The 26,600-nt window shown below is 55.1% G+C and overlaps 7 protein-coding genes across 7 annotated transcripts; 3 read left to right on the forward strand and 4 right to left on the reverse strand.

The window, feature by feature from the left end:
* Positions 1-485: 485 nt before the first annotated feature.
* On the forward strand, positions 486-3,253 carry JCM15063_005531 (uncharacterized protein; the record flags this gene model as incomplete). Its single annotated transcript, XM_076675752.1, has 6 exons — positions 486-761; positions 1,021-1,299; positions 1,367-1,501; positions 1,571-2,072; positions 2,152-2,246; positions 2,315-3,253. The coding sequence occupies 6 exons, from the start codon at positions 486-488 to the stop codon at positions 3,251-3,253; spliced, it is 2,226 nt and encodes a 741-aa protein (XP_076536891.1).
* A 426-nt stretch (positions 3,254-3,679) lies between these two features.
* Positions 3,680-6,371, reverse strand: JCM15063_005532 (uncharacterized protein; the record flags this gene model as incomplete). The annotated part of the gene is made up of 12 exons (XM_076675753.1): positions 3,680-3,816; positions 3,891-3,964; positions 4,029-4,092; positions 4,161-4,583; positions 4,649-4,724; positions 4,789-4,995; positions 5,056-5,282; positions 5,347-5,427; positions 5,496-5,636; positions 5,700-5,920; positions 6,006-6,022; positions 6,099-6,371. The coding sequence occupies 12 exons, from the start codon at positions 6,369-6,371 to the stop codon at positions 3,680-3,682; spliced, it is 1,941 nt and encodes a 646-aa protein (XP_076536892.1).
* A 1,997-nt stretch (positions 6,372-8,368) lies between these two features.
* Positions 8,369-10,066, reverse strand: JCM15063_005533 (serine hydrolase domain-containing protein; the record flags this gene model as incomplete). The annotated part of the gene is made up of 7 exons (XM_076675754.1): positions 8,369-8,485; positions 8,554-8,585; positions 8,666-9,132; positions 9,196-9,306; positions 9,365-9,393; positions 9,458-9,543; positions 9,613-10,066. The coding sequence occupies 7 exons, from the start codon at positions 10,064-10,066 to the stop codon at positions 8,369-8,371; spliced, it is 1,296 nt and encodes a 431-aa protein (XP_076536893.1).
* A 1,171-nt stretch (positions 10,067-11,237) lies between these two features.
* On the reverse strand, positions 11,238-12,142 carry JCM15063_005534 (adaptin-ear-binding coat-associated family protein; the record flags this gene model as incomplete). The annotated part of the gene is made up of 4 exons (XM_076675755.1): positions 11,238-11,506; positions 11,570-11,853; positions 11,935-11,990; positions 12,083-12,142. The coding sequence occupies 4 exons, from the start codon at positions 12,140-12,142 to the stop codon at positions 11,238-11,240; spliced, it is 669 nt and encodes a 222-aa protein (XP_076536894.1).
* A 1,056-nt stretch (positions 12,143-13,198) lies between these two features.
* On the forward strand, positions 13,199-15,546 carry JCM15063_005535 (uncharacterized protein; the record flags this gene model as incomplete). The annotated part of the gene is made up of 2 exons (XM_076675756.1): positions 13,199-14,893; positions 14,965-15,546. 2 exons carry the CDS (start codon positions 13,199-13,201, stop codon positions 15,544-15,546), a joined length of 2,277 nt encoding a protein of 758 aa, XP_076536895.1.
* A 1,426-nt stretch (positions 15,547-16,972) lies between these two features.
* Positions 16,973-20,130, reverse strand: JCM15063_005536 (uncharacterized protein; the record flags this gene model as incomplete). Its single annotated transcript, XM_076675757.1, has 8 exons — positions 16,973-17,490; positions 17,558-18,051; positions 18,127-18,543; positions 18,618-18,835; positions 18,920-19,156; positions 19,220-19,361; positions 19,423-19,637; positions 19,717-20,130. 8 exons carry the CDS (start codon positions 20,128-20,130, stop codon positions 16,973-16,975), a joined length of 2,655 nt encoding a protein of 884 aa, XP_076536896.1.
* Positions 20,131-20,196: 66 nt separating this feature from the next.
* On the forward strand, positions 20,197-21,821 carry JCM15063_005537 (uncharacterized protein; the record flags this gene model as incomplete). Its single annotated transcript, XM_076675758.1, has 6 exons — positions 20,197-20,255; positions 20,327-20,615; positions 20,720-21,114; positions 21,181-21,442; positions 21,515-21,653; positions 21,739-21,821. The coding sequence occupies 6 exons, from the start codon at positions 20,197-20,199 to the stop codon at positions 21,819-21,821; spliced, it is 1,227 nt and encodes a 408-aa protein (XP_076536897.1).
* Between the last annotated feature and the right edge of the window lie 4,779 nt (positions 21,822-26,600).

Genomic DNA, 26,600 nt, shown 5'->3' on the forward strand with positions numbered 1-26,600 from the left:
AGCTTCGTTATCTGTTTTTTTTTTGCTCGGAACCGAGAGGGAGTGAGAGTGAATGCTAGTGAGCGAGACCAGACGACCGCTCCATCTGTGTGAGATCAACTCCTGTATTCCTGTCTGAGATGAGGTCAACATGCAATCGCCCTAGATCTTTGCCAGGAAATTCTGTAGAGATAACACCCTTGGTGCGATGGACACGCAGCCTCCGCGAAGTAGACGATACAGCGGCCGATCGTTGCGCACGAACCTGCAACATCGAACCTCCCGTGAACTCGCACCTTGTCCATGCATCGACAGGCCTTCCCCTGGAAGGCTTGTGCAGCTCTTGCAGAGCGGGTCTGGCAAGACAAGAGTCTGTCGAGCTAGGTTGGAAGAAAGTGTCGTACCGGGCAAGGCCGGCGTCGGCTGATGTTGAGTGACAGTTCTAGCCCGCGCGCGACGCCGCGGTTGGCTTCTCTTCCTGACCGCTTCCTGCGAGTCTCTCTTGGATGAGCCGCATCCCTGTCCCTTCTCACACTACCTCGACCTCATCTGCCTCTACTTCGAGCGGTCCTGCGTCCCTACCTCTGTCGTCCAGCACCAGCGCGAGTCACAACACACCTTCCACCTCCATGTCGTCTCGCCCTTCCTCGAGGCGCCCCGAGTCGGTCTACTCGTCGACTGGCAGCTTCTTGAGCGCTGCTGCTCCTCCCGGTACGCCCCCGGCTGCGTCATCCGGCGACGCGCTGACTGAAACTCGCAAGCGACAAGGCCGCCGCGACGAGGTCAGTACCGCCCTCGCTCTGTCTCGCTTGCACAGACTGTCGCTCCCTTGGTCTCCTGAGCCCGTGCTATCTTCCTGGCCAGCGCGATGGGTCCCCCGAGGGTCACGACCTGTCGGATAACTTCGGGGTCGCATTGATCGCTTAGGCCACTGTGCCTGCAGCTAGCGCGGTGCCGATGCCCTTTACAACGTCCCTCACAGTTCGATATCCGGAACAACGCGTTGCAGCTACTGATTCCGGTTTATCCTCGGCTCGACAGGCGATCCGCAAAAAGATTGAATCAGAACTCTCGCGCAAGCGTCCTCCTTCGAAGCGTTCCGGCAATGCAGGCGCACAGCAGTCGCACCGATCTTCGGCTCGCCCGAAACAAGGCACCGTTTCCGCCCTGCGCCCGCTGCCCGCCTTGACCGTTCCCCACTCGATCTCGGTTGCCGATGCTTCGCAGCTCTGTGCCGCCAAGCGAACCGATTGCGTCCTCGTCGTCGACGAGGATGAGCACCTGTGCGGTATCTTCACCGCGAAAGATCTCGCATTCCGAGTAAGTCTTCTCAAAAACCTGGTTCGACTGTCAATGTTTTGATCCCTGACCCCTCCATTGCATTCAGGTTACTGGAGATGGCATGGATCCTCGCATCACTCCTGTCAGCGCCATCATGACCCCGAACCCGATGGTCACCCGTGACACGACCAGCGCAACCGAAGCGCTTCAAACCATGGTCACCCGTGGCTTCCGTCACTTGGTGAGCGGGATCTTCCCCATACTTTCTGTATGCTATATCGCCGCTGACGTTCTCTCCTGCAACCTTTAGCCTGTCTGCAACGAAGACGGAGATGTCGTCGGTCTGCTCGATATCACCAAGGTGTTCCACGAGTCGCTCGAGAAGCTCGAAAAGGCGTACGGATCGTCGCAGAAGTTGTACACGGCGCTCGAGGGCGCGCAGGAGCAATTCGGCGGAGCCGAGGGCGCCGCGAACCCGCTCCTGGCGTACGTCCAAGCGCTGCGCGACAAAATGTCGTTCCCCGACCTCGGCTCGATCCTCGATGCGCGCACGACCGCCGCGACGATCGGACTCAAGACGACCGTGCGCGAGGCGGCCAAACTCATGCGCGAGAAGCGCACGACGGCCGTGTGTGTCATGGAGAATGATGGCAAGAAGATTGCCGGTATCTTCACGAGCAAGGATGTCGTCTTGAGGGTCATCGCCGCTGGTCTCGACGCCAAGACGTGCAGTGTCGTGCGCGTCATGACCCCGCATCCGGATTGCGCGCTCCCGACGCTCAGTATTCAAGATGCTCTGCGCAAGATGCACGGTCAGTCCTCTTCTCGCTCACGACCGAATCTTTCGCAACAAGCGTCAGTGTACTGATAATGTTCCATTACTTCCCTCAGACGGTCACTACCTGAACCTGCCTGTTGTCGATGATGGAGGAGCTCTCGTCGGGATCGTCGATGTCCTCAAGCTCACCTACGCGACTCTCGAGCAGGTGAGCGATATAGGTCATTCGTCGGTGTAACCGTTGAGAACAGAAACTGACCTCAAACGTTTTTGCAGGTCAATACGCTTCATGCTGACTCGGCCGGAGCCGACACCTCGGGAGGACCTCTGTGGGGCCGGTTCTTCGCGGCTGCCGCCGATGCTGGAGGCGATGACGATACCGAGTCGATGGTATCCGGAACGGGCGTCAGCGAGTCTGTGCACTCGTCCCAAGCGCCATTCTCTACCCCGTCGCGCCCTTCGCATCACCGATCGAAGGACAGTGTCGATACTCCTGGATCCGAGCTGTTCCCAGGAGACTCGGCATCCGTCATGAACGACGACGGTGCTTCGGAGGTCGGAGGATCGCGTCGTGCTCCTGGCGCTTCGAGCATCGGAGGTGGCACGGCCGCATCCCAGATCGTCGACGATGGCACGTACCTGTTCAAGTTTGTCGCACCGGGAGGTTCAACTCACCGATTCCAAGCGCGCTACGACTCGCACGAGTTCTTGACCGACATTGTATCGGGCAAACTCGCTTCGGACCCATTCTTCGCGACTCCGACTCCGGCTGCATCTGAAGGTGCCACTCCACCTGCGGTTGCTGATCCGAGAGATTTCCAACTGTCCTACCGTGACGACGATGGAGATCTCGTCTTGATGACTCACGACGGAGACGTGACGGATGCAGTTGCGACCGCGAAAGCTCAAGGCAAAGACCGAGTCGTGTTGATCGTTTCGGGAGGTCAAACTTGGAAAGCCGCTCAGAAGGAGCAAGAAGCTCCTGCCGTTTCAACGACGAAGAAACTCGTTGTCGTCGAGGAGGATGAACAGGAAGGATCGGAACCTTCCACGGACAAGCCCAAGAAGCGTTCGACGGCATCTGGTTCGGAAGGACAAGATCTTGTCGGTGGCGTGCTCCCGAAAGAGTACCTCCTCCCGGCGAGTATCGGATTCCTCGGTGTCGTGATCGCGACCGTATTCATCGCGTCGCGTGCCACCGGATCTTCGAGGTAGAACCGCAACTTGTGGTTTTCCCCGCTCCAATATTTGCCAGATTCCTTCACTACTCCTCTCTTTTTTTCTGTTTCTTCGCTTTTCATCCCTGCTCCATTTTCCGACTTTGTACATCAAGGCTTTCCTCCTTTCTCTCCATCTTTGGATAACCCGTTCCCATATCTATATGATTCCACAATTGTCCTTGGAAAAATCTATAAGATGTTCCCCTCTCTACTGGACTACTGGACTATCGCACGCACGCGCGCTCTTGCTCGAGAAATCAGGAGAGATTAGACGGTACATGTAACGAACGTGGCAATGCAAATAAACGATACCCAAAAAGAGAGATAGAGAGAGGTCTAGAAGAGCATGAGATAGAGAGAGAGAACGGCACCGCTAGAATCCGCCGGGCAAGAAGAAAGAAGACAACAATCCATTTGCATTTTACAAGTCCCAGAATCGAAGGATCTTTTGGGTGAGCGTCTTGTTCTCAACCTTGTATCCCTTGTCGTCCTCGACGACCCGACCCGAAGTGTCCTTGTGGTCGTAAGCGTTCTGAGAGTCTCCCAAGTAGTAGTTCTCTGTAAAAGCAGAATCATGTCCAGGTCAGTGAGAACCGAAGATCGGAAAGAGGTACGAGGGGAATGTTGCGTACTCTGGAAGCAGGCGGCGATGATGCAGATGAACGAGATACCGAGGGCAGCGGTCCAGAGAGGGAAGACGGTGGTGCTAGTAGGAAGATACGAGGGTCAGTGACATGTCGCAAATCGAAGAGACATCGAATGAAGCTCACTCGTAGGCCTTGATAGCTCCTTGACGAACAGCCGAGTTGAAATCGTAGTCCTTGATGACGGTGACTAGCGAAAAATGATTGAGCATCAGTTTCTACTCACCATCAACGAGAGAATGAGGAGGATTGACTCACTGTCATCGTAGAACGAGAGGACTTCCTCGTCAGTGACCGAAGCAGGGAGGAACTTGCGGAGGTTCTCGACCATGTGCGATCCCCAGTATTGACCGGCAACGGCCTCTCCGATAGCGCCACCGACCGAAGTCCAGAGCAAGAGGAGCGAGCAGACGAGGGCGAGGTCTTGGTGCGGAACAGAGGCTTGGGTGGCGACTTGCGATCCGAGCGACGAGAATGCACTTCCGGATCCCGACAGGAATTGCGACATGATGAGTCGGCCGTAGTTGTGCACACCGTTCTTGTCGACGAGGAGTCCGTAACCGACCGAACGGATACAGAGACCGAAGATTTGCCAGAACTTGAAGCGGTTCGTCGCGGTGATGAGGAGACCGGCGATGATGGCAACACCGCAAAGTCCCATGTTCTGGACATTGTTGAAGTCTGGGATGGACCGGGGGATCAGCACTGACTCGTACGGGACAAGGGCAAAAACATAGTAGACTTACAGTTCCAGTTGCGGGGCGAGATGTCGGTGACGATGTAGACGTATGAGCTGAGGTAGAGCACTTGCAAGTACGCGGCCTGGATGAATGTGAATCAGATGAGCCACGAACAGATCGCCACGCCGCCAAAAAGAGCGACCTACCATGAAGTAAACCATGTTGATGAGAATCGCAGTGTTGAACGAGCGGTTGAAGAGGACACGCTTGGGCATAGACGGGTACTTGGCGAACTTCCATTCGTAAACCGGGTAAGAGAGGAGGCAGACGGCACCGACGGCGATCATGGCAATGAGGGACTGGTTGTGGAATCCTCCCTTGGCACCGCCGTAGAGCGAGAAGGGGAGAAGGAGCTGGCAATACAATGCGAAGTCAGTCACGATGATACTGAACATGAGTGGCGAGAAACTCACAAGAGCCCATCCGAAACCGAGAAGAAGGAGACCGATCGTGTCGACCTCTTCAAAGACTTGAACAATTCGCTGGCGCATGGTCTTCTCCTCGACTTGCGCGATGACGAGTTCCTCTTGCGAAGAGCCTTCGACACCGGCCCTGGCAGCTTCGACGTTGACAAGGTTCTCCTGAAGCGCTCGGCGCTCGAGCCAGAACATGATCGCGCATGCCGGAAGCCAGATGACGGCTGTTCGAGCGAGATGAATGAGCAAGGCAAGATCGGTGCGGAAGACAACAGTAGGTAAACTAACGGTAGATGATAGCGAACATTCCGTATCCCCATCGCCATCCATCGTCAGTGCTGAGCGCTGCGACGATCTCGGACGTGTACCCTAATCGCGCAGGATAACTAGTCAGCTGAGCTCGGGCAGGAGTGCGTATGAGTGAGCTTGATACCTACAGACAGTGACAAGGTAGGGAGAGGAGAGAAGTCCCATGGCGAGGCATCGGTACTTGAGCGGGGTGAGATCGGCGAGGATGATGGTGTTGAGCAAGTCGAAACCACTAGCACCGATTTGGGAGAAGACGCTTCCGATAATGTCTATTACGAGTGAGAATTGTCAGCACCAACTTGAGAAGCGAGACAGAGCAGATCAAGACTGACAGGCAGCGAGAGTAGGGGACTTGAGCGAGATAACGTAGCCGATGACTTGAAGGACCATGCACACGGCGTAGACGTGAGGTCGACCAAAAACGTCCGACAATTTGGAAAGGAACGGAAGCGCGACACTGCCGATAATACTGGTTGCGACCGAGAGCGCGGAAAGACCGGACGAGTGTTGCTGGAAACTGGAGGTGGCGTAGACTGACAGCGAGCCAGTCATCCTGCATCATGGACATTTGGGTCAGCTGGGTGTCTGTGAAAGCCCAGCATAAACTGGCTGGTACGGGTAAGAAAGGCGAAACGAACGAAGAAGCCATAGCGGCCTGTACCAGATTGAAGCAGGACGTGAGCATCTCGACGCCAATATTGGTGGCGCGAAAAGAGGAAGACAGTACGTACGACCCATTGCAGGATGTAGATCAAAACGGCGAGGAGGTACAGCGAGTTCCTACCCTTCTTCGATACCGCAGCGTAGCGGGCCATGGCTTCGACACCGACGACTCCGCGACTCTTGAAAATGGGTTCATCCGATTTCTTGGTCGAGTGAGCAGGCGCGGACGAAGAAGCGAGACTGCGCTTGTCATCGTCGGCCGGGGTCGAACAAGTCGATTTACCGTCGACCGTTTGCGGTACAACATCCTTCGAGGGGTTCGCGACGATCGTGTCAGACATGCTGGCAAGTGATCGGGTAGCAGGCGACGACGAAGGGAGAGGGACTAGGAAGACGAAGAAAAGGAAGAAAGAGCACAGCGAGCAGGAAAGAGATGCGACGGAAGAGCCGGAAAAAAAAGCTGATCGAAACTTTCCTCGAAGCGCATCTAATCCGTGTTCTGCCGGCACCGCGCGATCAGTCAATCAGATTGCATGTCCCCGGGATCTGTCTTCGGCGCGCGAGAAAAGCGGAAGGGGATGACCCCGGCTCGGCGGCTCTCCGCGATTAGATCCCGCCGGGGAAGTCTTGGACCGCTGCTCGTCGTCGGAATTGTCCTCGGACGTCTTTTTTCAGCGCCCATCGCCAGTTCTCGCCCTCGTGGCTCTCTTGACTGTGCCTCGGTCCCCCAGATGCTGGTAAACCTTAGAGGGAACCCGTTCTCGGAGGTTTGCGGCCCTGAAGCAGAGGGGACTCGATTTCGGAGTAAGCACATTGTTCAATGTCCGGGCAGCAGTGGGACACTATAGAGCCGCAGGGGTTCCTAAAACTATGTACCGGTAATGATCGAATGCCGGTGTGGCGCTCGTGAGTTGTGGCGCTCAAGGGTACGCTGAATCTATTCGACGTAATGGAAGCGAGGCTCAAGAGTTGACCTGCCTCAAGGAAGCGTCCGAGCTTTGGATCCATTTTCGGCGGCGCAAATGTTCGGAACCGACGGTATTGCGGTCATCTTATCTTCCGAACACCTCTGTCGCCACAACGCGCTAACGTCACGGGCACGCCTGTGACTCGGCGGATGCGGGAACTGGGCCAATGAGGCGAGGATTAAGGTTGACCGCCGGATGCGCGCGAGAGGTGGCCTAGTCAAGGAGTAGGCTCACTCGTAATGAACAGGCTTGGTTTACAGAAGATAGCGATACATAATTTGCGCGTTGCCAGCGAGCGGACTAGAAGCTACAGATGCGTCGTCGCCATCGTTCCGAGATGCGAAGAGGTCAGCCTCACGATGGAGGTGAAAAATGGATCATCAAGCAAATTCTTTCCTAACCGACATGCCCGTCCTCTTGCGAGGTGGACGTGCCGGCCGTACAGATCGATTTTGTGACAGTTTAGCGGTTCTGAAAACTAGGTTCAGATAATCATTCCAATTCGCATCTCGGAAGACGAGGTCGGCGCGACATCCAGACTGAGCATAGGTCGGAGTAACCGAGAAGCAAAACTTGGACCAGGTGAAACAAAACAAGAGCTGTAGATGGGCAAAGAGAATGCAAGTCAGCAACGTGCACACATTTTGCTTCGCGACGTTCATGTTTTCCACCCTTGTCCGGCCCAACGAGTACAGAGAGAGTCGGGATTGCGTCAGGTTAAGCGTTGGATATTAACAGTTTCTCATGATGACCCCTCCCGGAGAGAACTCGATGGAACTCCCCTTGTGGAGGGGATTCGAGTTTGCAGTTTGTTAAATCTTCGTCATCCACAAACTCGGGGATCCTTCTTTTGTGTACTCGTGGGGTTGTTGGATGGGGGAGAGAACGATCACAGAGGAGAAGAGGACTAACCAGACCAGAGCAGCAGACCGGTCCCGTTTGGTCACTGCCAGCAAGAGCTTGCTGACGCACGAGACGACACGAGAGCCCTTGCGAGCGAGAATGAACGTCCGTTTCGACTGAGACAACAAAAAATTGATGACAGCGATGAGCGGGTCCGAGGAGCCGCGAGATGGACGAGAGAAGCGTCGAGGATCATCGGATGATCATCCTGGTTGGTCGAGTGTCGAGCTAGAGCGCATACGGAGAAAAGGATGAGAGCGAAGTGAAGAGAAGCAAGGAGAACTTTTCGCCAACTGCCGCGTCTGGCCCACACGAAATATTTACGAGCATAATTTCGCTCGAACCTCGTTCTGCGTGTTTTCCCGTGAAATAGTGCAAGGATTACCAATGACAACTACAATACAAAGAAATCTGAGCCTTCCAAAAGTGCATCGCGCTCAGACCCAATATCATGTGCCTCTCCACTGCTATGCCTTTGGCTGCTGGATTCCTTCGTAGATGAGCGGCTCGATCGCGGCCCAGACGTCCATGAAGCTCGCATGGGAATGCGGAATCAAGCATGACCATACAACAAAAGCGACGTCCTGTACATGCGTGATCAAGAGGAGGTTAGCTTTTGAACAGGTGATCGCATGGAAGGGAGACGCGCTACCTTTTCACGGTCAACGACCCAGAAAGTGCTCGCTAGAGGTGCGTAGCGAGAGCCGCATACCAAGATCAGTCTCTCTTGATCAACTATTTTGGGAAGGAGAGTCAAAGCGTACCAGCTCCACTCCATGCCAGCGCGCCTTGCGAGCGTCCACTCGGGAATCCGGAACCACATAGTAGTCCGGCATAGCCGTGATTGCATCCTTCGAACTGTTTGCCCGACTTGTGACTCCAAGGATCGCTCCGCTCCTCGACAAACGGCAAAAAGCTCTTCATGATGCCCTCCCCTTCGAGTCGAGGAACAAACATGCTGTCGACCGTTGCCTGCTGCAAGATCCTCTTTGTTCGATCGACTGGAGAAACGCCTCCGAGGAGGATCATGCGAAGGACGGTGAGGTACGACTTGGCAGAACCTGACACGCCAGCTCCTCCCCACGCGATGTTGTGCGGGAAGTTCATGTCGGAGAACGTGTATGGCGGAGCAGGAGCGTCAGGTTCGGCATTAGTTGGCCGAGGAGGGATCGTTGCCATGTCGACTCGGTTAGAAGGGTTCTCAAAGGTCATGTCTTTGATACCTAGTGGCCTATATAATGGGACGAAGCGGTCAGCGTGATCTGGCTGTCGAGACAGCCGCTTGAAAATTCACTCGAAGAGGTTCTTCTCTAGGTATTGATTGAAAGGCACTCCAGAAACATCGGCGACGAGCAGAGCTAGCCAGTCGGTCGAGGAGCCGTAACTGAAAGCCGTTCCGGGTTGGCTGCACGACGATAGTCAGCCTCTGATGACAGGTATCGATTGGAGCTCGTACAACTCACAAGACGTAAGGCACTTGCGTCAGAGACTCCTGAGAACCGCTTCCGTCGTCAGGGTCGTGCGCAAGGAGCGGGAAAAGGCTGCAGGCGACATACTCGGGTAGCATCCTCAGCGTAGAGCCAAGGGTTGCCATTCCTCTTCTCCATCTTGCCGACAAGCGGGTTGTACGAAAAGCTGAACCCTGTTCCGGATCCAGAATTGTGAGATTTACTAGATCCAAAGGCGAAAGATATTCGGGCTATGTGCTAACCCGCAGTATGTGTTAGCAGCTGCGCTACAGTGCAGCCTTTCTTCGCGTCTTCATAGATCGGCTCTTCAGCTTCGTCCGTGAAGCCGGTCAAGACCTTCATGCCACGCAGCTCCTTGACGTATCGAGATGCTTCTTCTTCGATCTCAACCTTGCCTTGCTCGACAAGTTGCAGGACGGAGATAACCGTCAGGAGCTTTGTCGCAGACCACAGCGGTAGAGAACTCTCGTCGGTGAACTTGGGCGCCGATTCGAGATCGTCTTGATACCGTTCGAATCCAGCAACCGAGTTGACGATATTGTCTTGCGTCGAAGTGGCTGCGAGGACAGCGAACCTAGGCATGCCCTCATTCCGGCTCAAAAGATATTTGTCGAACGAGCCGTAAACCAGAGCGTCGATCTTGGCGTGGAGAGCGGGAGGGAAGGACGAGCCGGAAGCTTGGGTTGAGAAGGACATGGTCCTTGCGAAAGTGAACCGGCTCAACCGCAACGCCTGTATGGTAGTGATGAAGAGGCAGCTGTGATCGCCGAGGGGAACGAGGAGAAGTCGCGAGGCGGTTCCGAGACAAAGATGCGAAACTTTGATCGATCTAATCTGAATCTCCGGCTCCGGATCTGCACCGGCATCTTCCGTCCGACGACTCCAGCTCTCCCGCTTCAGCCATTATACTCGGCAACCGGTAGTCTATTGCCTGAGCTGCTTACTGCAGATCCGAAAGCTTCCGCTCGCATTGCGCTCTGAAGTAAAGCTCCCCTTGCTTTGTATGATTTTATTGGCCTGCTCAACCCACGCTGGCATGCGCATTTCCGTAACGGCTCGTGGATAAGGCTGGAGCGGCAGCAGCTGGAACCTCATCGCTGTCACCTGGGCTGGTACACTGCCGTTCGGGAATCGGAACGGCTGTGATAACAGCAAAATCTTGTACACAGACGAGTCTTTCGTTGGCACACTCGCCTTTGCAGTCGGATCCATGTTGATCGTAAGTTTGCCTTCTATCTCCAGAATTCCTAGCAGTGCCGCTATCCCACAGAAGGCATTTCAAGACGCCGTCGCAGAGAGGCGTTCGATCTATGCGCTCGGACGAACAATGCCGCGACAGGTCACGGACGCAGAAGTAAGCCAAGGAGACCTCACTTGCCGTCAACCCTGATCTTGGCCTTGGAGTATAGGTGGGGTTGGCATTATCTGATCTGGCCTACCAGATCCTCGAGCTCGTCGAGAACGCAGTTAAAACATAGTCCGGTGAGTTCACTATTTGCTGGTGTCCAACGAAAGCACCAAGTGAGCTCAATCACCTCTAGAACAGTCAATTCATATTCACCGTTCAATTCTCAGACCTCTCGCGCAGTCGTCTTGCTGCACTCGCACCACGGAAAATTCTGGGACTGTGTCAAATCTCGAATCTGTCACCGTGTTGACCAGCAAATGTGGAAGAACGCCTCCGAACCCCGTTTGAACGGGGTTCAATCTGCTGATGGGTACGCAGGGAAACCTGTTTTCTTCTTGCCCGAACCAGCTCTACAGGAGTATATGCTCTCAAAGGTCAAGCTGACTGCTTTGGTGAAATCGTACAAACTGTAGAGAGTGTGTGCATAGAGGTTTTCGTTACAACGTGGGCATCCAAGCTCTACCTTCCGCGAGGAGGTGGCGGAGGAGGAGGCGCAAGTTTGAACGCGCCTAATCCACCTCCGTTTCCTCCAGAACCGGTCAAATCTGCCGTCTGCTTCTTCTTGATCGCGCTGTTGCCACCAATCTTGATCGAAATCGTCTCTCCCTCTTTGAGCGAGAAGTCCCTCGCGCCTCCGGGCGGAAGGTGGGGTGATGCGGCGGTGGAACCGCTCGAGGACGTGCCTCCGACCGCCGACAATTGTGGCGGCGACTGTCGCTTCGCCCAATCTGCAATGACATATTACTTGAGCCAAGTTCCGCGCGAGAATGGGAAGTGAACTGAAGCGATACCTTGCAACGCGACGTTGAAATCGAAACTCTCGGTCCGTTCGGGGAATCCCATACCGATGTAGGCTTTTTGCCCACTGTGTTGGTCGACGACAGTCAAGACAAAGTACCTCGACGAATCGAGTACGGCCTCGCAACCTCCGTGCGGGTTGCTTTTGGTCGGTTGGTATGGCGACTGTGCGAACAGCTCGCCTGAATCTTTGTCCTCGAGGTTGATCAGACACCGGGTTGGCGCTTCTGAGCCAAGTTCCATGACTCGAATGCGACCTTTCCACATGGGCTCGTCGCTGATCGAAAGAAAGAAACGAGCGCAGGTTCGGGATCAGCGTTTCGTGCGGCGCGTGCGAAAGTCCTCGATGAGTACTCACGAAGCTGATTGCCAGTCTGCGGCACGGTAGCCGGCATTGCTCTGTCGGGGAGGGATCTGCAGATGTTGCAGTCGAGGTACGGGCTGAGTGAACGTGGTACACTTTGCACGAGGCGGTGAAACCCGCAGTGTTTAGGGCACCGACGCACAGCGTAGACGTACACCTCGCGGGCGACGAAGAGGAGCGATTCAAGTTGATCTTCGGCCATCCTGATCGATTGCGAGCGGTCGGAGGAAGGGAGAGTGAGCTAGCGCTGCGCCTGCGCCTGCTGCAGCTGCATGTATTCATCATCGCAACCCTGCGAGTTGCGTCTGGTTGTCGCACTTGCATCGACGGGATCAGATCGCGACAGTACCTCACGACGCACGCTTGAGCATTGCCCGCCTCCCTCACACAGAGCACGAGCGAATCTTGCCCATCGTGCCGGTCCCGCCGCATCCGCCGCTCGTTCGCTCGTCGAGATCTCGCATCCAGACTCGACCATGCTCGGCTCTCCCAACTGGGCAACCATCCTGACCGATCCTGACACGCGTCAAGCATATTCCAGAGCAATCTTGAGCGGGTCTGGCGACGAGGCACTGTCAAGTTGGGTCTTCGCACTCGAGCTCGTCGCTTGGCTCCATTGCATCGATGCCCTTCGGACTGAAACTACCGCAAGCTCTCATCGGCAAGATCAGGAGAATGGGACAGGCTCAAAATTGGCTATAGGGACTAGTGTCACTGAGCCGGAGCGGGGGATCCGCACTCATGACGATTCAGGGCACGTACAGCTCGAGCGCGAATGGCCGCGCACGCGAGAGCAGCTGCAGTCACTCGTAAGTTGGGCCGTCATTTCGAATGCACATGCAGCAGAGCTCCTGCGCTGACCGCCTCTCCCTTCTCGCAAACACCGCCTCTTGGACCCCCACTTGACCTCGAACCTCGAACCTCGAATTTCTCCTTTCTGCGTTCGCGCAACTGCCTCTATGACGTACTGCTACAGTACGGACCTCGAAGTACGACCTCCGAAGAACAGACCTCGAGACTGCCGCTGCACCCAACCGTCGCCTGCACTCTTGATCGTCTTCCCGCATCCTTTCCCTTTGACGAATCGGCGCGCACCTGCCTGATCGACTCGCTCTCAGCGACACTCGATCATCTATCCTCACCCTCAATATCAACCTCTTTCCCTCGCTCAACCGAACCTCCGCGACAGCAGATCGCGACCGCCCTGCAGACTCTGTCTCGCTTCCCTCCACCCTTACTTGATCCATCTCGTTCCGCGATGCTGGCATCGCCGTTGACGCGAGACTATCTCTCACCTCCCGCCACGACAATCGCGACGATTCTCCTACAGCATTATGCTTCTGTCGCGGTCTCCCGTGTCGCTCCTTCGACAGACCAGCCTCTGACGTATGCAACATCAGATGACGAGGATGCCGACACAAGGAGCATCCAGACAGGGATCAAGGAAGCGAGAGACAGCATCGCGAGAAAGGACGACAAGCTGCGCTGGCTCCTCGGAGACAATTTTGAACAAGGTCCCAATGGCAAACCTCGAGCCGAAACCGCTGGCTCTTCCACGACTTTGAGAAGCGCTCGGTCCAGCGCTGTCCGCTCCAGCGAGGAGGCAAGCTCGACGGTATCAGCTTTGCCCGACTTCCCTCCGCGCGCAACGTCACTTTCCGAGCAACGCGGATCGGTCGACTCTTGTGTGACCGTCGACACGACTCACCAACGACATTCTCGGCTCATCTCGACGTCGTCCTCAACCGCACCTTTGCTGTCATCAACGCCCCGTCCATCGACCACCTCGATCGGAGAGGACCCGGCGCGACCGACTGCTCCGGGAGCATCTCGTCGAAGAGTCGTGTCCCTCGGCGTCAACACCAGTGATGCTCAGTCGCCCGGAGCGTCCTCAACGAACGGTGCTCCGACACCACCGTTGCAATCCTTGGACTCTCCTAGTCGCCCTTTTGCATACCTCCGGGATCTGTCGCCTTCAGCCAGCAAACGCTTTTCACTCGACTCTGCCAAAGACGACCTCAAGAACGGTAGGAGAGAGAGTATCCCACTCGATTGTCAGGAGTTGACGATTCAGGAAAAGAGCGAACTGGTTCGGCGCAACAAGAAGCTCGAGAAACTACTCGGGAGTCAGGTTGGAACGCACGCGCACGAACCTCGACGCACGAGGTCAGAGGAAGAGACTGGTGCAGGGATTGCCGAACGCAGATCGATCGCGAGACCCGTCTCAATCCAGATTCCGTCTGTACAGCTCGGCGCGCTGTCGAGTTCGACCGCAATCTCACCCACGACCGACTGTTCCCCTACTTCGAAACCGCATCCGACATCGGACCACGTTGGACCTTCACCCAGGACCCGAGCTCCTCACATGTACCGCTCGTCATCGACCCCATCCTATTCACCCTTGGCTTCTCCAACCTCGACCTCCCCCTTCTCACCTGCATTGCAGTTGTCCCGCACAGACTCTTCGAGTCTACACCCGACCGTTCGACTCGGCCGCAATGGTAGCCACCTCGGTTCGAATCGTGCGATCGATCACGAACGCGACGAACGACGCAAAAAGCTCGACAAAGTTCGCAGAGTACTCGGGGAACGAGTTCCGCTCGGGTTGGTTGTTCAGGCGAAACCTCAACTGTACGAGTACGAGCACGATGAGCACCTGTCGGGAACGAACAGCGCGTCGACGACAACGGCAACGACGGCTAGTACGAGTAAGGGCAAGAGTCGACATATGGGCGAGAGGTTGAAAGAGGTGTTTGTCAAAGCCGACACGGGCAAGAAGGCTTCGGGCAGCACCAAGTGGCACCAACACGATCGAGAGAACTGGATGGCAACACCGAGCGCGAATCTGTCCGGAGGAGAGCGCAAAATGACGAACGGCAACTGGGACGGGCCTGCGCACAGTGCAGGTTTGCAAGGGGTCGAAGCTTTGACGAAAGCGAGGAAACTTGAAAGTGTAAGTACCTGTCTTCGACGCAGGATGTTCCCTCAGTGCGAGAACCTGACCCCGTTCTTCGCGTCGTAAAGTTGTTCGGAGACTTGCCCCCTTCGTCGCTCTACCTTGCGCCATCGACCGCTCTTGGACCCGTCTCTGCTTCTAGACGTTCCCGGGCTCTCGTACATCGACGCTCGCAGTCGGACCTTGGCACTCGCTCGTCTTCAGTCTCGACCGCCTCGTCCGGTTACGATTCGGCGGACAAAGACCTCGACCTGTATCGCGCAAGATCTCTCAGCTCGAGCGCTCACTCGTATCGACGCTCGATCGCTTCTCTCCGTTACGTGATCGAACAGGACCCAAGCGCATTCGATGAAGTCGTTCGAGTCTACACTCAGCGTGACGATCCTTTCAGTTCCGAACTCGACTTGTCTCTACCGAATCCGCACACGTCCCATTCTTCAACGACGACGACGAGTCATGCTGCGGTCAGGAAAGCGCAGAAATTGTCGAGCTTTTTCGGTACGACGAAAGGCGAGGTGTGGAAAGCTCTCCTCGATGATCTCGCGACTGCGATCGGGGAAGACGACGAACTGGAATCGGAAGAGAAAGAGGAAGTGTTGCAAAGCCTTGGAAGATTAAGAGTCACAACTGAACCCTCGCAACAACAATGATCGATTTCAGGCGAATCGCAAGTTTTCAGCTGTTCTGTCTCGTTCCTACCCGTCTACACGTTTTATTGTTCGCTTCTACATACATTTGTTCTGCGCTTCATCGCCAAGTGCGAGAATCCTCATGTCGTGTTTCCTGTTTGCTGCTCCCGATATTCACCAAACCTGTTTACCTATTCCCCCGTCTCTGTTTCACGTTCTTTGCCTATACCTTGCCTCCCTTTGTCTTTACCAATCCTGCAACTTGCATTCGTCAGGAAATTCCTCATGTTCAACGTTGCCGTATCTTCTCCTGTTCGATCTCGGTCTAGGTTGGTCCAGGCTACCATGAAAGCGAATTGCGCATGCGGAGACCGCAACTGCGAGTCTCTCTATAGAATCGCGGATCAGATACACCGCGGAAAGTATGAACTTGGGAACTCTTTGGATTCTGCCCTCCTCCGCTTCGAAGTCACGCTCTAGTAGCTCTGCTGCTGCGAAACGCCTTTGTCAGCACGATATTAGTCGCGTTTTATTTGAAGCATTACCGTCGCTCCGCTCCCATCGCGTTCGCGAGGACAGGGTTATCCTTCCCTAAGGTTGGAGAGAGATAGTCGGTCTCGAACGGGGTCGACATCGATGGGAGCAGAACGACGGTAATGCTTGGAATAAAACGCGACTCGTCTCGTGCTGACAAAGGCATTTCGTAGCAGCAGAGCTACTCGAGCGTGATTGCGAAGCGGACGAGCGAGAAGGAGAGAACCATTCAGCTTGTCGCCCAACCAGGGTCCCGAGAAGAGCCGTCGCGTTACCGAATCCAAAGAGTTCTGTATCGAGAGTAGTCAGTCTGGCTGTTCAAACTGATCTGCGCACGTTGGAAAACTCACCTCAAGGCTAGACGAGCGCCCGTGAGGATTTCTTGATGAGAGCGCGTATGCCGTACTGTGAAAAGTTCCTGATGAAAGGAAGAAGCGCACGTCAGCAAACGGCCAGTTGTGCTGAGAGGTGAGGGGATCATTGATATCGCACCAGTGGCTAGGTGAAACAGATCAGGATGTTACAGCTGAGCGCTGGAGGAGAGAACGCTCCCCGGTTAATCACGCGCGCGGGAGGTGAGGCGAGTTTCCGATCGAGAGGTGACAGGTTCCGGACAAATATTATGAGCGGTGCTCGTCCTATTCGACCGAAGATCTTTGAGAGGAATTTGGAATTTCACGAGCAGTCAAACCCTTGCAACAATCGCCGAAAGAACATTGACAGCAATTTGTGATCTGACTTATAGCGAATTTTCATGAATACGCCGTCGAAAGTTCCAGGAATATAAGATGCATCCGGATGTACTCAAGACACTCTCGACAACCCAAGAAAAGGCGATCGTTCTCGCAAGGTTCGAATTCATGTTCGAGTTTGCAAGTTTCGGAAACAACTCGACGGCCTCGCCATCGGAAATCTATTGCCTGTCCCGTGGCATGTTGAAACCGAGCCTTCCACTCAAGTTTCCAGCCGGTCCCGCAAATCCACCTTGCGATTGGAAACTGTCCAAAAAGTTCTTGACGAGGTTGTAATCCATCGTGCCTCCATCTCCTTGACCTCCCATGTCTTTCAGCATCTGTTGTAGCTCGGCGTCCATACGCTCGACGTCATGATCATCATCGTCGATTCCGTCTTCTTCTTCCGAATCAGAGAGCGTCTCGATTTTGACGGTTGTCGATGGTTTCGTTGTTTTCGAGGACGGCTTGGTAACTTTAGGGGGAGCAGTCGATGTCGATGCTTTCTTGACGTGTGACAATTCTTTCTCCATTTGCTCCATGAGCGAGTCAAAGTCGGCAAGGTTCGGGTTGCGAGAAGGTTGACGAGGGATCGGCGCGGTTCGAGGTACCGATGGAGGTGCACGAGCGGAAGACGCTGATTCCGAGGCAGATGGAACAACGTTTGTCTTTTTCGATTTCGCTGGTCCTGGAACGAACGCTAGCGAGGTCAAGACCAACAAGGGATCAGACATTTATGATATCCGTTAATGGGACAGAAACCTTACCTCCTCTCTGCTTGCGTTCCCCGAGGATCCCTTGATACTGTTCCTCACTGAGACCCAAAGTCTCGGTTGCAAACTTGAGAAATTCGTCCATCTCCTCGCCCATGTCGAGCATGTCTTCCTCGTCCATGACGGCAGGTTGTTCCTCATCCTCGTTTCCAGCTTCGTCCTCGTTGATCGCGTCGAGTCCTTCCTCTCCGGGCATGGCTTCGTCGGAAGAATCGGAATCGGAAGAAGCGCCGTCGTATTTCTCGGCTTCGAACTTGGCTGGTCGAGGCGTGCGCGTAGAAGATGTTGTCGTCGCTGCTACGTCAGAAGCGATTGTCGACGGCGCAGAGGAAGTCGATGCCGTATTTTGACCCCATTCCGATATAGGTAATGGCGCGACTAGCTTTTCGAGTCGAGATGCACGCTCTTCTGATGTCATTTCCGGCATTTCGACGTCGTCTTCCTCTTGTTCATCTTCAGAGTCTTCTCCATCGTCATCCGATCGTTCACTGCAAGCAATGCGATCAAATCGGTCAGAGCGGCGTCCGCATCGGAAAAGCGAAAGATGCTTGTTCGCAACTTACTCGTCAAACACGGCTCCTTGCACTGTGCCTCGGCCTTGGACGAAGTCTTCAACTTTGCCGGCCATGTCTTCAAGTTGTTTCGCAGCTCTTCGGTTCCTCCGATCTTCTTCCCGCTCCTCTCGCGTCTTGGGTCGAGTCTCTTCCCCAATGTTCATCGCGTCGTTGACCTCTTCTCCATCACTCTCTTCGTCCGAAAACCCTTCTTCTTCAAATTTATTCGGTTCTCGAGATCTCAAGATGTTCTCGAGATCTGCTTGATCGATTTCGAGCCATGCTTCGGAATCCTCCAAGTGGAGCTCTCGAACTTTGTCTTCGCTGAGCGTGACTGGGTTCTGAACTCGTTGCGCGAGCGCAGTGGGTCGACTTTTGGCACGAGCGATCGCCTCGTCCACCTTTTGCGCAAATGATAGCTGTGGCCTATCCGAAACGGAGAAAACAGATGTCAGGAACTATCGATTCTGTATCGAAGGAGGGTATAGGGTCTGGCTTACGAGTTGGTTCGACTTTTGATCCAAGCCTCTCTCACGTTCTTCTCCCTCTCGCTCCACTCTTGACTGCCTTTGATGCCGACACCCTCGAAGAATCCCTTGTCCTCGAGACTTTTTAACATGGCCTGATACTCTAGGTTCGACGACAAGTCTGTAGTAGAGGTTGTATCGACTCGAGGTATCGGTGTTGTCTGCTTGTACAGCATCTCGAATCCGCAAGCCTATTACACAAAAGTTTGTTTCGGTCAGTACTGTCGATGAGTCAAAGAAGGCACTCCGCGTTCGCGAATGGAGGTAACTCAAACGATTTTCATGCCGAGATCCCTTCGTCGCACGTCTTGTTCCCCAAGTTTGCCCTCGGTCCATCCCACCTTCTCGAACGGTTTTGGAGCATAGAACTTCTGAAGTAACAGTTGAGAGTACAGAGGTCGGGTGAGTCGAGTTTGTACGAGGACGGTCGATGGCAGTGTAGGATCGGAATCTCCCAATTCGCTCGAAGCGAGAGGTGACGTAGGAGGGAATCTTGTCATGGTGTTGCACGCCTAGAACAGACGAAGCATCAGCGGTGAAGCAAGTATGTTAACCAACGCCTGGAAGTGTCCTACCCTGAGCATGGCAGGATCGCGTTCGTAAAAGGCCCCGACTGCCTCCGTGATCAACTGAGGAGAATCTTCCAATGCAAGGGCGAGATCTGTTGGCAGGTAAGTGAGAGTATTGTGGTGATGTTCATCCGCTTGTCGGGGATATCTGAGGGTCAGGGTGATTTGTCAATATTGCAGCCCTCTTTGAATAAAAGGCAAGCGCGCACCCTTTGATCCTCGCCCATACTGCCTCTTGTACATCCTCTGGCGCGAGAGTGTTGATCTGGGAATCTCGCACGAGTTCGACAGCCGTACTCCGGTCGAGGAACCCATCCTCTTCCGGGTCGAACGAAGGATTCAAGGTTGAATCGCCCTGGGCAAAGGGCATCTCCGATTTGTGATCAAGAGGAATCAGGTGCAGACGACCTTGATAGATCCAGAGCTATCCGAAGAGGGGGAATGGTCAGTGCGTCCGACTTGGTCCAGAGAAAAGAACGGCGAGAAATAGTTTTGCAACGAACTCGGTTTGCAGCGTTCTGCGGTGTGACCCAATTCGGCAGCACGTCTGCTGCCTCGATCAAGAGAAATTCTCCGTCGTCGTCTTCGATTGCAATGACCGCTTCAGTCCATTGGAGCGAGATCTGCTGGAGGAGCCAGACGATGAACCACTCGTCGTCGACTGCGTCCGTCACGTCCGTCTTGCCCTCGAGCCACAGGTGCTGTTTCTGTTCGATTGGTGCAGCATAACTGAGAGCTGTCGGTGCCAGCTCGAATGGCTGCTTGTGCCACAGATAATTTGCAGAGAGCGAATTCGTGAACGCGAGGATCCGAGTTGCGAGATCTCGCAGGGCTTCGGGCTGGTCTTGAGGAGTGGGGAAATCGATTTGGTACGTGCAGGTATCGGTATTCGAGGTGGGTCGCGATGAAGACTCCATCGCGGGCAAAGTGGAGGAAGAAGTCAGCGATCACTCTCCCTGAATCCTTTTCTTCGCCTCCCTGACATGGCTTCGGATCTCGCCTATCGCTTCAATCCAAACGTGCATGAATCTGCCGCACCGCCGTGAGCTGCGTCCCGCCTACTGAGAGTGCTGCTCGTCCTCGGCTGATCCGACATTCGTTCTAGCGGCCCAGCATCCCGCTCGCAGCGCAATGGGCCACCGAGTACACCGCGACGGCAGATGAGCCTTTACTGAACCTCGCGCAAGGCGTCCCTGGCGATCCGCCCCCAGAGGAACTGCTCGACAAACTCGCCGCAGCCGCTCGGGACCCCACCACGACTGGCTATGGCGACCTTCGAGGCGAATTGGGACTCAGACGCGAATTGGCCAACGACATTGAGCGGACTTATCAGGACGAGACGACCCTAGCAGAGTGGAGGGTCACGACCGACAACGTTACCATTACCGCTGGTTGCAACATTGTGCGTTCCGTGGCCGCGTGCTCGAAACCAGCATTGGGTTCTTTCTATTTTTGTGTATATGTTCACACGCGCTTACAAGCAGTGGGCCCTTCGTCTCGCTTCAGGCTTTCTACGCGTCGATAATCACGCTCTGTCGCGCGGGCGATCAAGTCATCCTCCCAACTCCATGGTACTTCAACCACGAGATGGTACTGCGTCAACTCGGTATCTCGCTCGTGCCGCTCCCTTGCGAGGCGCCGTCATTCCTTCCTTCGGTCTCACGCGCCCGAGCGCTCATTACCTCCAAGACGAAAGCGATCGTACTCGTCAGTCCGAACAACCCGACAGGTGCTGTCTATACCCGAGAGCTCCTCAACGAGGTTGCAACGTTGGCTATCGACAAGGGCGTCGCTCTCATCCTCGACGAGACGTATCGAGATTTCGTCACGGGACGGCCGCACGACTTGTTTATCGACACACCGTGGCGTACTTATCTCGTCCATTTGTTCTCTTTCTCCAAGTACGATATCTCTCCATTTGGCTCGTGTGTAGTTCCGGCCGACTTACACTTTTCCATGACTTCCAGGAGTTATGCCATTCCGGGTCATCGCCTCGGCGCGATCGTGGCCGCTCCAGCATTCCATACAGAACTTGGCAAAACTCTCGATTGTCTTCAAATATGTCCTGCTCGACCAGCGCAACGAGCTCTCGAATGGGCCATCTCGGGAACTCGAGAGTGGAGGAATCGAACCAAACTCGAACTCGGTCGGCGACAACAAACGTTCAAAGAACTGTTAGAGCAGGTCGAAGGATGGTCAGTCGAGACTGGTAGCGGGTATTTCGCCTATGTACGTCGGAAACCTTCTCGAGAGAGAGACAAGGAGGTCAAATTGATGATGCTGTTTTTGTACTCTCGACAGGTAAAACATCCCTTTGCAGGTACAGCTTCGCAGGTCGTCGCGCAAAAGTTGGCAGCTCAAGTAGGAGTAGTGGCGTTACCGGGAACTTTTTTCTCTCCACCTTTCTCGGACGTCAACGAGGATCGCTACATCCGATTCTGTACGTGCTCAGGAATGATCTCCTCATTGCGTTTTAAAGACCAATCGGAGAACTGACTCTTTTCTCTCTTTGCATTTGAATACAGCGATCGCGAATGTCTCGTTGAAGACATTACGACTTGTGCCGGAAAGGCTCGAAAAACTGAATCGGTTGTGGCAGTCAACCTAGCCTAGAGACGGGTACAAGTTGCTCGCAAGCCTTTTGGAATCTATGCCAGAGCCGCTGGTCGCAATCGTAGCTTGCGACTTGCTGGTTCGCACAGTCACGAGCGGTAGCAGCCCTGACTGGTAGCTTGGCCCTGAGCGCCAAGCCGCGAATTCGCGCACAGTTATCAGGGGTGGTTCTAGTCTCTGCTAGGAATGCAGTGATAGCGCAAGCGATGGTCTCGAGGCAATCATGTGCTGAACATGGCAATCATATAGAGCAAGGACAGATAAAAGATGAAAAATTAATGAATGCCAGCAGAGCGTGCGCTATAGCTAGGCAATTGTCCAGCCTTCCAGCAGCCTTGTCGATCCTGACCAGCTTCTCGCTATGATACGAAATCAGCGAGCAAATAGGAATGACAGGGATCTACACGACCCGCGAGAGACAGCGAGAAACTCGCTCAACATGAGCCCAAACTCCAAAGGATGTCGGCGCTCTATAGGTCATCCTCCTCGCTTTCCTCGCCATCATTCGACAGCGCTTCGGTCTGTCCACCCCGACCGGAACGTACCTTTCGCGCTGCATTCGCAATATACGGTAACGAGTCGATCATTCCTCATCGCCCGAAGGATTAATTAACCCAGACAAAATCCCTTGTCACTTGCGACCCGCCTCGAAGCCGGGAGGACCAGGTCGGAGCAAGGTATAACTCTGCGTGTCGATTGCTCCCGCGGGAAGTGCCTGTCGTGTGAGCGAAACATGCCGGACGCAGGTGATGCCCATTTCGTCCTCCTGAGCGCTGTCGAGCAGCCTTCTCGCGACCGGCACGAATGCGAGACAGACGATACGGACTGCTCATGCAGCTGCTCAGGTGTAATTGTGAGGTTGACGCGCGCTCCTCTCGACTACGGGGGCTCAGGCCTCGTCCGACGTAAGGTGCGGACCAATGCTGCGCTCTTCTGCCCTTCGATCGCAATCTTTGGCCGGCTGACTCGATCGTGCTGGTGTAGTAGCACTCGAGGCGTTATCTGTCTGCGGCCTCGAATCGTCGACCATTGTCGCATTCTCTTCGTCTTGAGAATTCGGGCCCGCACGCTCCGAAGCAGACTGCGATCTCGACCATTCTGCCGCAACAATTTCTGCTATGGCTGTCCCGACGGTAACATCGACGTATTATGTCAGGCAACCACGAACGGAAGACGAGGAGGATGAACAGCAGACTCACGCAGCGAGTCGCAGTGGCCGTTCTGTACGCCATTCACGGAAGGACCGGCATACTCGAACCCGCTTCTATAGACTTGCCAATCACTGAGCGATACTGAAGAGCCTTCACCGTTTGTCTGTGCAGATTCTAGTCGAAGGTGCGGGTCTTGCACGTCTTGGGCTACTGAAGATGACGGCGAGGGGTCGTGGTCTTCTCGAACAGGCGGTTCAGGTGGAGGACTTGGCAGCTGCAGTCGAGCACGCTCAGACCGGTCACGCATCCGAAATGTAAGCGAGATCGTCGACGGCCGGGAAAAGCATTCCTGGCGACGGCGGCGACGACACTCCCTCGCGAAACAATGAAAATCGACGGTTGTTGTCGTCCGCCCATTCGAGCCCCGGGACGGTTCTCCCGTCTCCTCGGCACTACTTACTTTCGCCAATGATCCGCATCGCTCAACACCTCGCTCGACTCTGAACAAAGACCCTCTATTCGTCTCAGGCGACCGATCTCCCCTTCGCTCTCGCTTGTTCCTCGGCTCGCATCGAATACAGCTTCGAAGTCGCCGCTCTTGGGCGCATAGGGTTTCACGACTACTCCACATCAATGCTGTCAGCTCTTCCATAACATTCGCTCCGTCGTCAATCCGCCCGCAGAAGCGCAATCTTGCCTCGCTCGGGTACCTCCATCTCAGCTTCTGTAGAAGGCTTCTGTTACGCTATTCGGAGCACTGAGCTTCTGCGCAAAGTAAGACGGTGGACAGGATCAGGTGTGCAGACTGCAGATGGCTATCTCTCTGTTGGTTCGGGCAAGGAGACGAGCCTCGCTTGGGAAGGCTCGTACGCTCGCAGAGTGAGAATGCGCAGAGTGCTTGCTCACGTCTCGGTCACATTGCGATCAGTGCATGTAGCTCTGGTCCGAGATGGCTGTGGTGGGAACAAACACAGCGAAGGCAGAGGTGGTGCGGGAAGTCGACGCTGGAGGACCGCTTGGGAGCGCTTTCGGTTCTGCAGCTGTTGTCTGAACGCTTGCCAAATCCGCAGGTCTGGCGCTGTTCTCAACGCTTGCTTCGTGATCGCTCAGTCGGCTGGGACCGAGGGCAAAACCCTTGACGAAGAAGACTCTCAGATCCCGCTTCGATCCAGACGTCGCTGCTCAGAATGCATCATCCCTCGGGCAGCGACTCGCCATTCACTCGACTAAGCTGCGGCGCTTCTGCAGAGATAGGCACAAGATTAGCTCCGACGCCTTACTATCGACAGAATTGTCGCCATTCTCGCGGCACGGTGCTCAGCCAGGAAGAACGCAGACCCCTGAAAGGCCTTGACCCCTATCACCACTGCGCTCGTCTAATTCGGCACAAAGCTGCGACTACACCCTAAAGAACTCGGATATGATCGCTCGACGGCAGCTCTTCGGTACAGGCAAAGTCTAGGGTCTCTACCGTCAGCCGTCAGGACCCGTTTGTTGACCTTGTCAGCCTACCTCTTCGCAACCTTGACCAACCTGCAGACCTCACTGCTAGCGCTCTCACTGTTGCTGTGGAAACGATAGCTCCGATTACTGGCTGTAATCCCCGCTGGTCCTCCTGCCGGTCAATCGGCAGCGTCATAGACTCCCCTCTTTGGCTTCTGCTGAGGCGCGGGTCTCGCAGGATACGTTCCCGACGCTCGTGATCCGGTTGACGCTGCTAGACGGAGCGCCATCCATAATTCGGTTCCTGCTATAGACCCGCTTGTGCTGATTTGCAACCTCTACTAGCCTTTGATGGCTGCGGCTACATGAACTATGTTCACAAAGGAGGCGAGGCCCGCCGCCTCACGGACCGGTGGGCAAAAGTGCTCCGAGGTACGCTTAGTCCGTGCATGCCTGGCTTAAGCGATTGACAAAAAGTTCCGCTCTCGAGCTTACTTAGAGAATAGGGACCTTTGAAGAGAGCAAAAGATGGAGACCTTCTGAGCGGCAGTTTGTACGAGACGGAGGGCATGTCAGACAGCAGGCAGTCTAATCGATTTCAAACGCAATCCAGGAATCGGGATCAATGTGCGGGAAGCGCGCTGTATACCGATGCGCAGGGGGCAGCTACGTTTTCCTCGGTTTCGATATCGTGTTGGTCTGTTGAATCGGCCGGCACTGCATGTATGTCCTACTCGTGTGGCTTTTCCCGCAGACTTATTCAAGCTGGCGGCGTGCGGTAGCAGTGATAACGAGCCGGACTCGCGCGCTGAAGACAGAAGAACGAGGTTGACATTGATTCCAAACGGAGAGTCGTCGTCTGAGACTAGACAGAAACAGTATCAAGCAACCGGCGGGCGCCAAATAGAGCTGACAGAGGGTGTTCGAGGCGAGGACAGTCAGAAGATGAGACACCTTGAATTAAAGTTGATCGCGACCCAATAAGTCCGCGAAGAGTGCCCTTCATCGTCACGTCACGTTGCTGCTCGTAATCTTTGGCGAGCTACATTGGGTACGCTGTCGAAATGGAGTATAGGTCGGCTGAACAAAGCGACCGGGATCGACACGATGCGCGAGAGATAGCGAGCGTTCAACATGCCGGAGGACGCTCGTCGACATCGGATGATCCTCGCTCCCCTCGCACTCCACCGCAATTGCTTTGCTTAGTCGACCTCAGCTGTCTCGCGGCGATTCTCCCTCGATTGACCGCTTTGACAGACTCCCGGACGGTCGCAGTTGATCGTCCTCGCGAGTTGTTTTCTCCAATCATCCGCCGTTCTCGGGATCTTCTGAGCATCCTTCTTCGTCTTGACGAGCGTCTACGCTAAGACGCGAAGGTACAGGATGGCGGGCCGACAGTTCCATCAACAGAGCGGCTCGGGCGAAGAAGAGATTGCCGGGCAATAGGGACGATCATCTCCTCTTCCTCCTCCTGTTGTCGCTCAGCACATACACCGGGGAACGCAGGAGAAAAAGCCAGGACCTCCTTGGAGATACTCCAGGCTCGACGCGCGCGCCTGTCGCGTTCGCGAGAGCTTAGGCCCCATTCGACGTGTGGTGTCGCGCAGCATCAAGCTCTTCCCTTCCTTGACCGCTGTCTACTGATGGTCCATCTGGCCGTTTGCTTGCAGCAGTCGAGGTGCCGTCCAAAAGCACGCCATGATCGTTGTCGTCCGCCATAATGAGCTCGACATTCCGCGCATTTGGGCGCGAACGCTCGGAAACAGGCTGCGATCTCGACCATTCTGCAGCGACAAGATCTGCTGCAACGATCGCGACAAATGGCGTGAGCAATCTACACTCGGCGATTGCGCCTAGGGGACGGGACCGGGCAACGGACTCACACAGCGGATCACACCGGCCATCCTCGACACTTTTCACGGAAGGACCGCCTTGATAAGACCCGCTTCGATAGCAAATCCAGGCGTTCAGCGACATGGAAGAGTCTGGAGTGGTCGACGGGACGGAGTCAGCGCGAGGCTGCATGTCTTGCCGAGGTTGAGCAATTCGGGATGACGGCGAAGGGGCGTTGTCTTCGCGATCAGGAGGAGGGCTCGGCAGTTGGAGCGGGCGACGCCCGGAGCCATTACTCATTCGAGCTGCAAGCGAGATTGACTTCCGTTTGGGCGAAGCATCGAATC

Source organism: Sporobolomyces koalae (assembly GCF_050403365.1).
Source record: "Sporobolomyces koalae JCM15063 DNA, S_koalae_JCM15063T_v1_ctg2, whole genome shotgun sequence".
Taxonomy (NCBI): Eukaryota; Fungi; Basidiomycota; class Microbotryomycetes; order Sporidiobolales; family Sporidiobolaceae; genus Sporobolomyces; species Sporobolomyces koalae.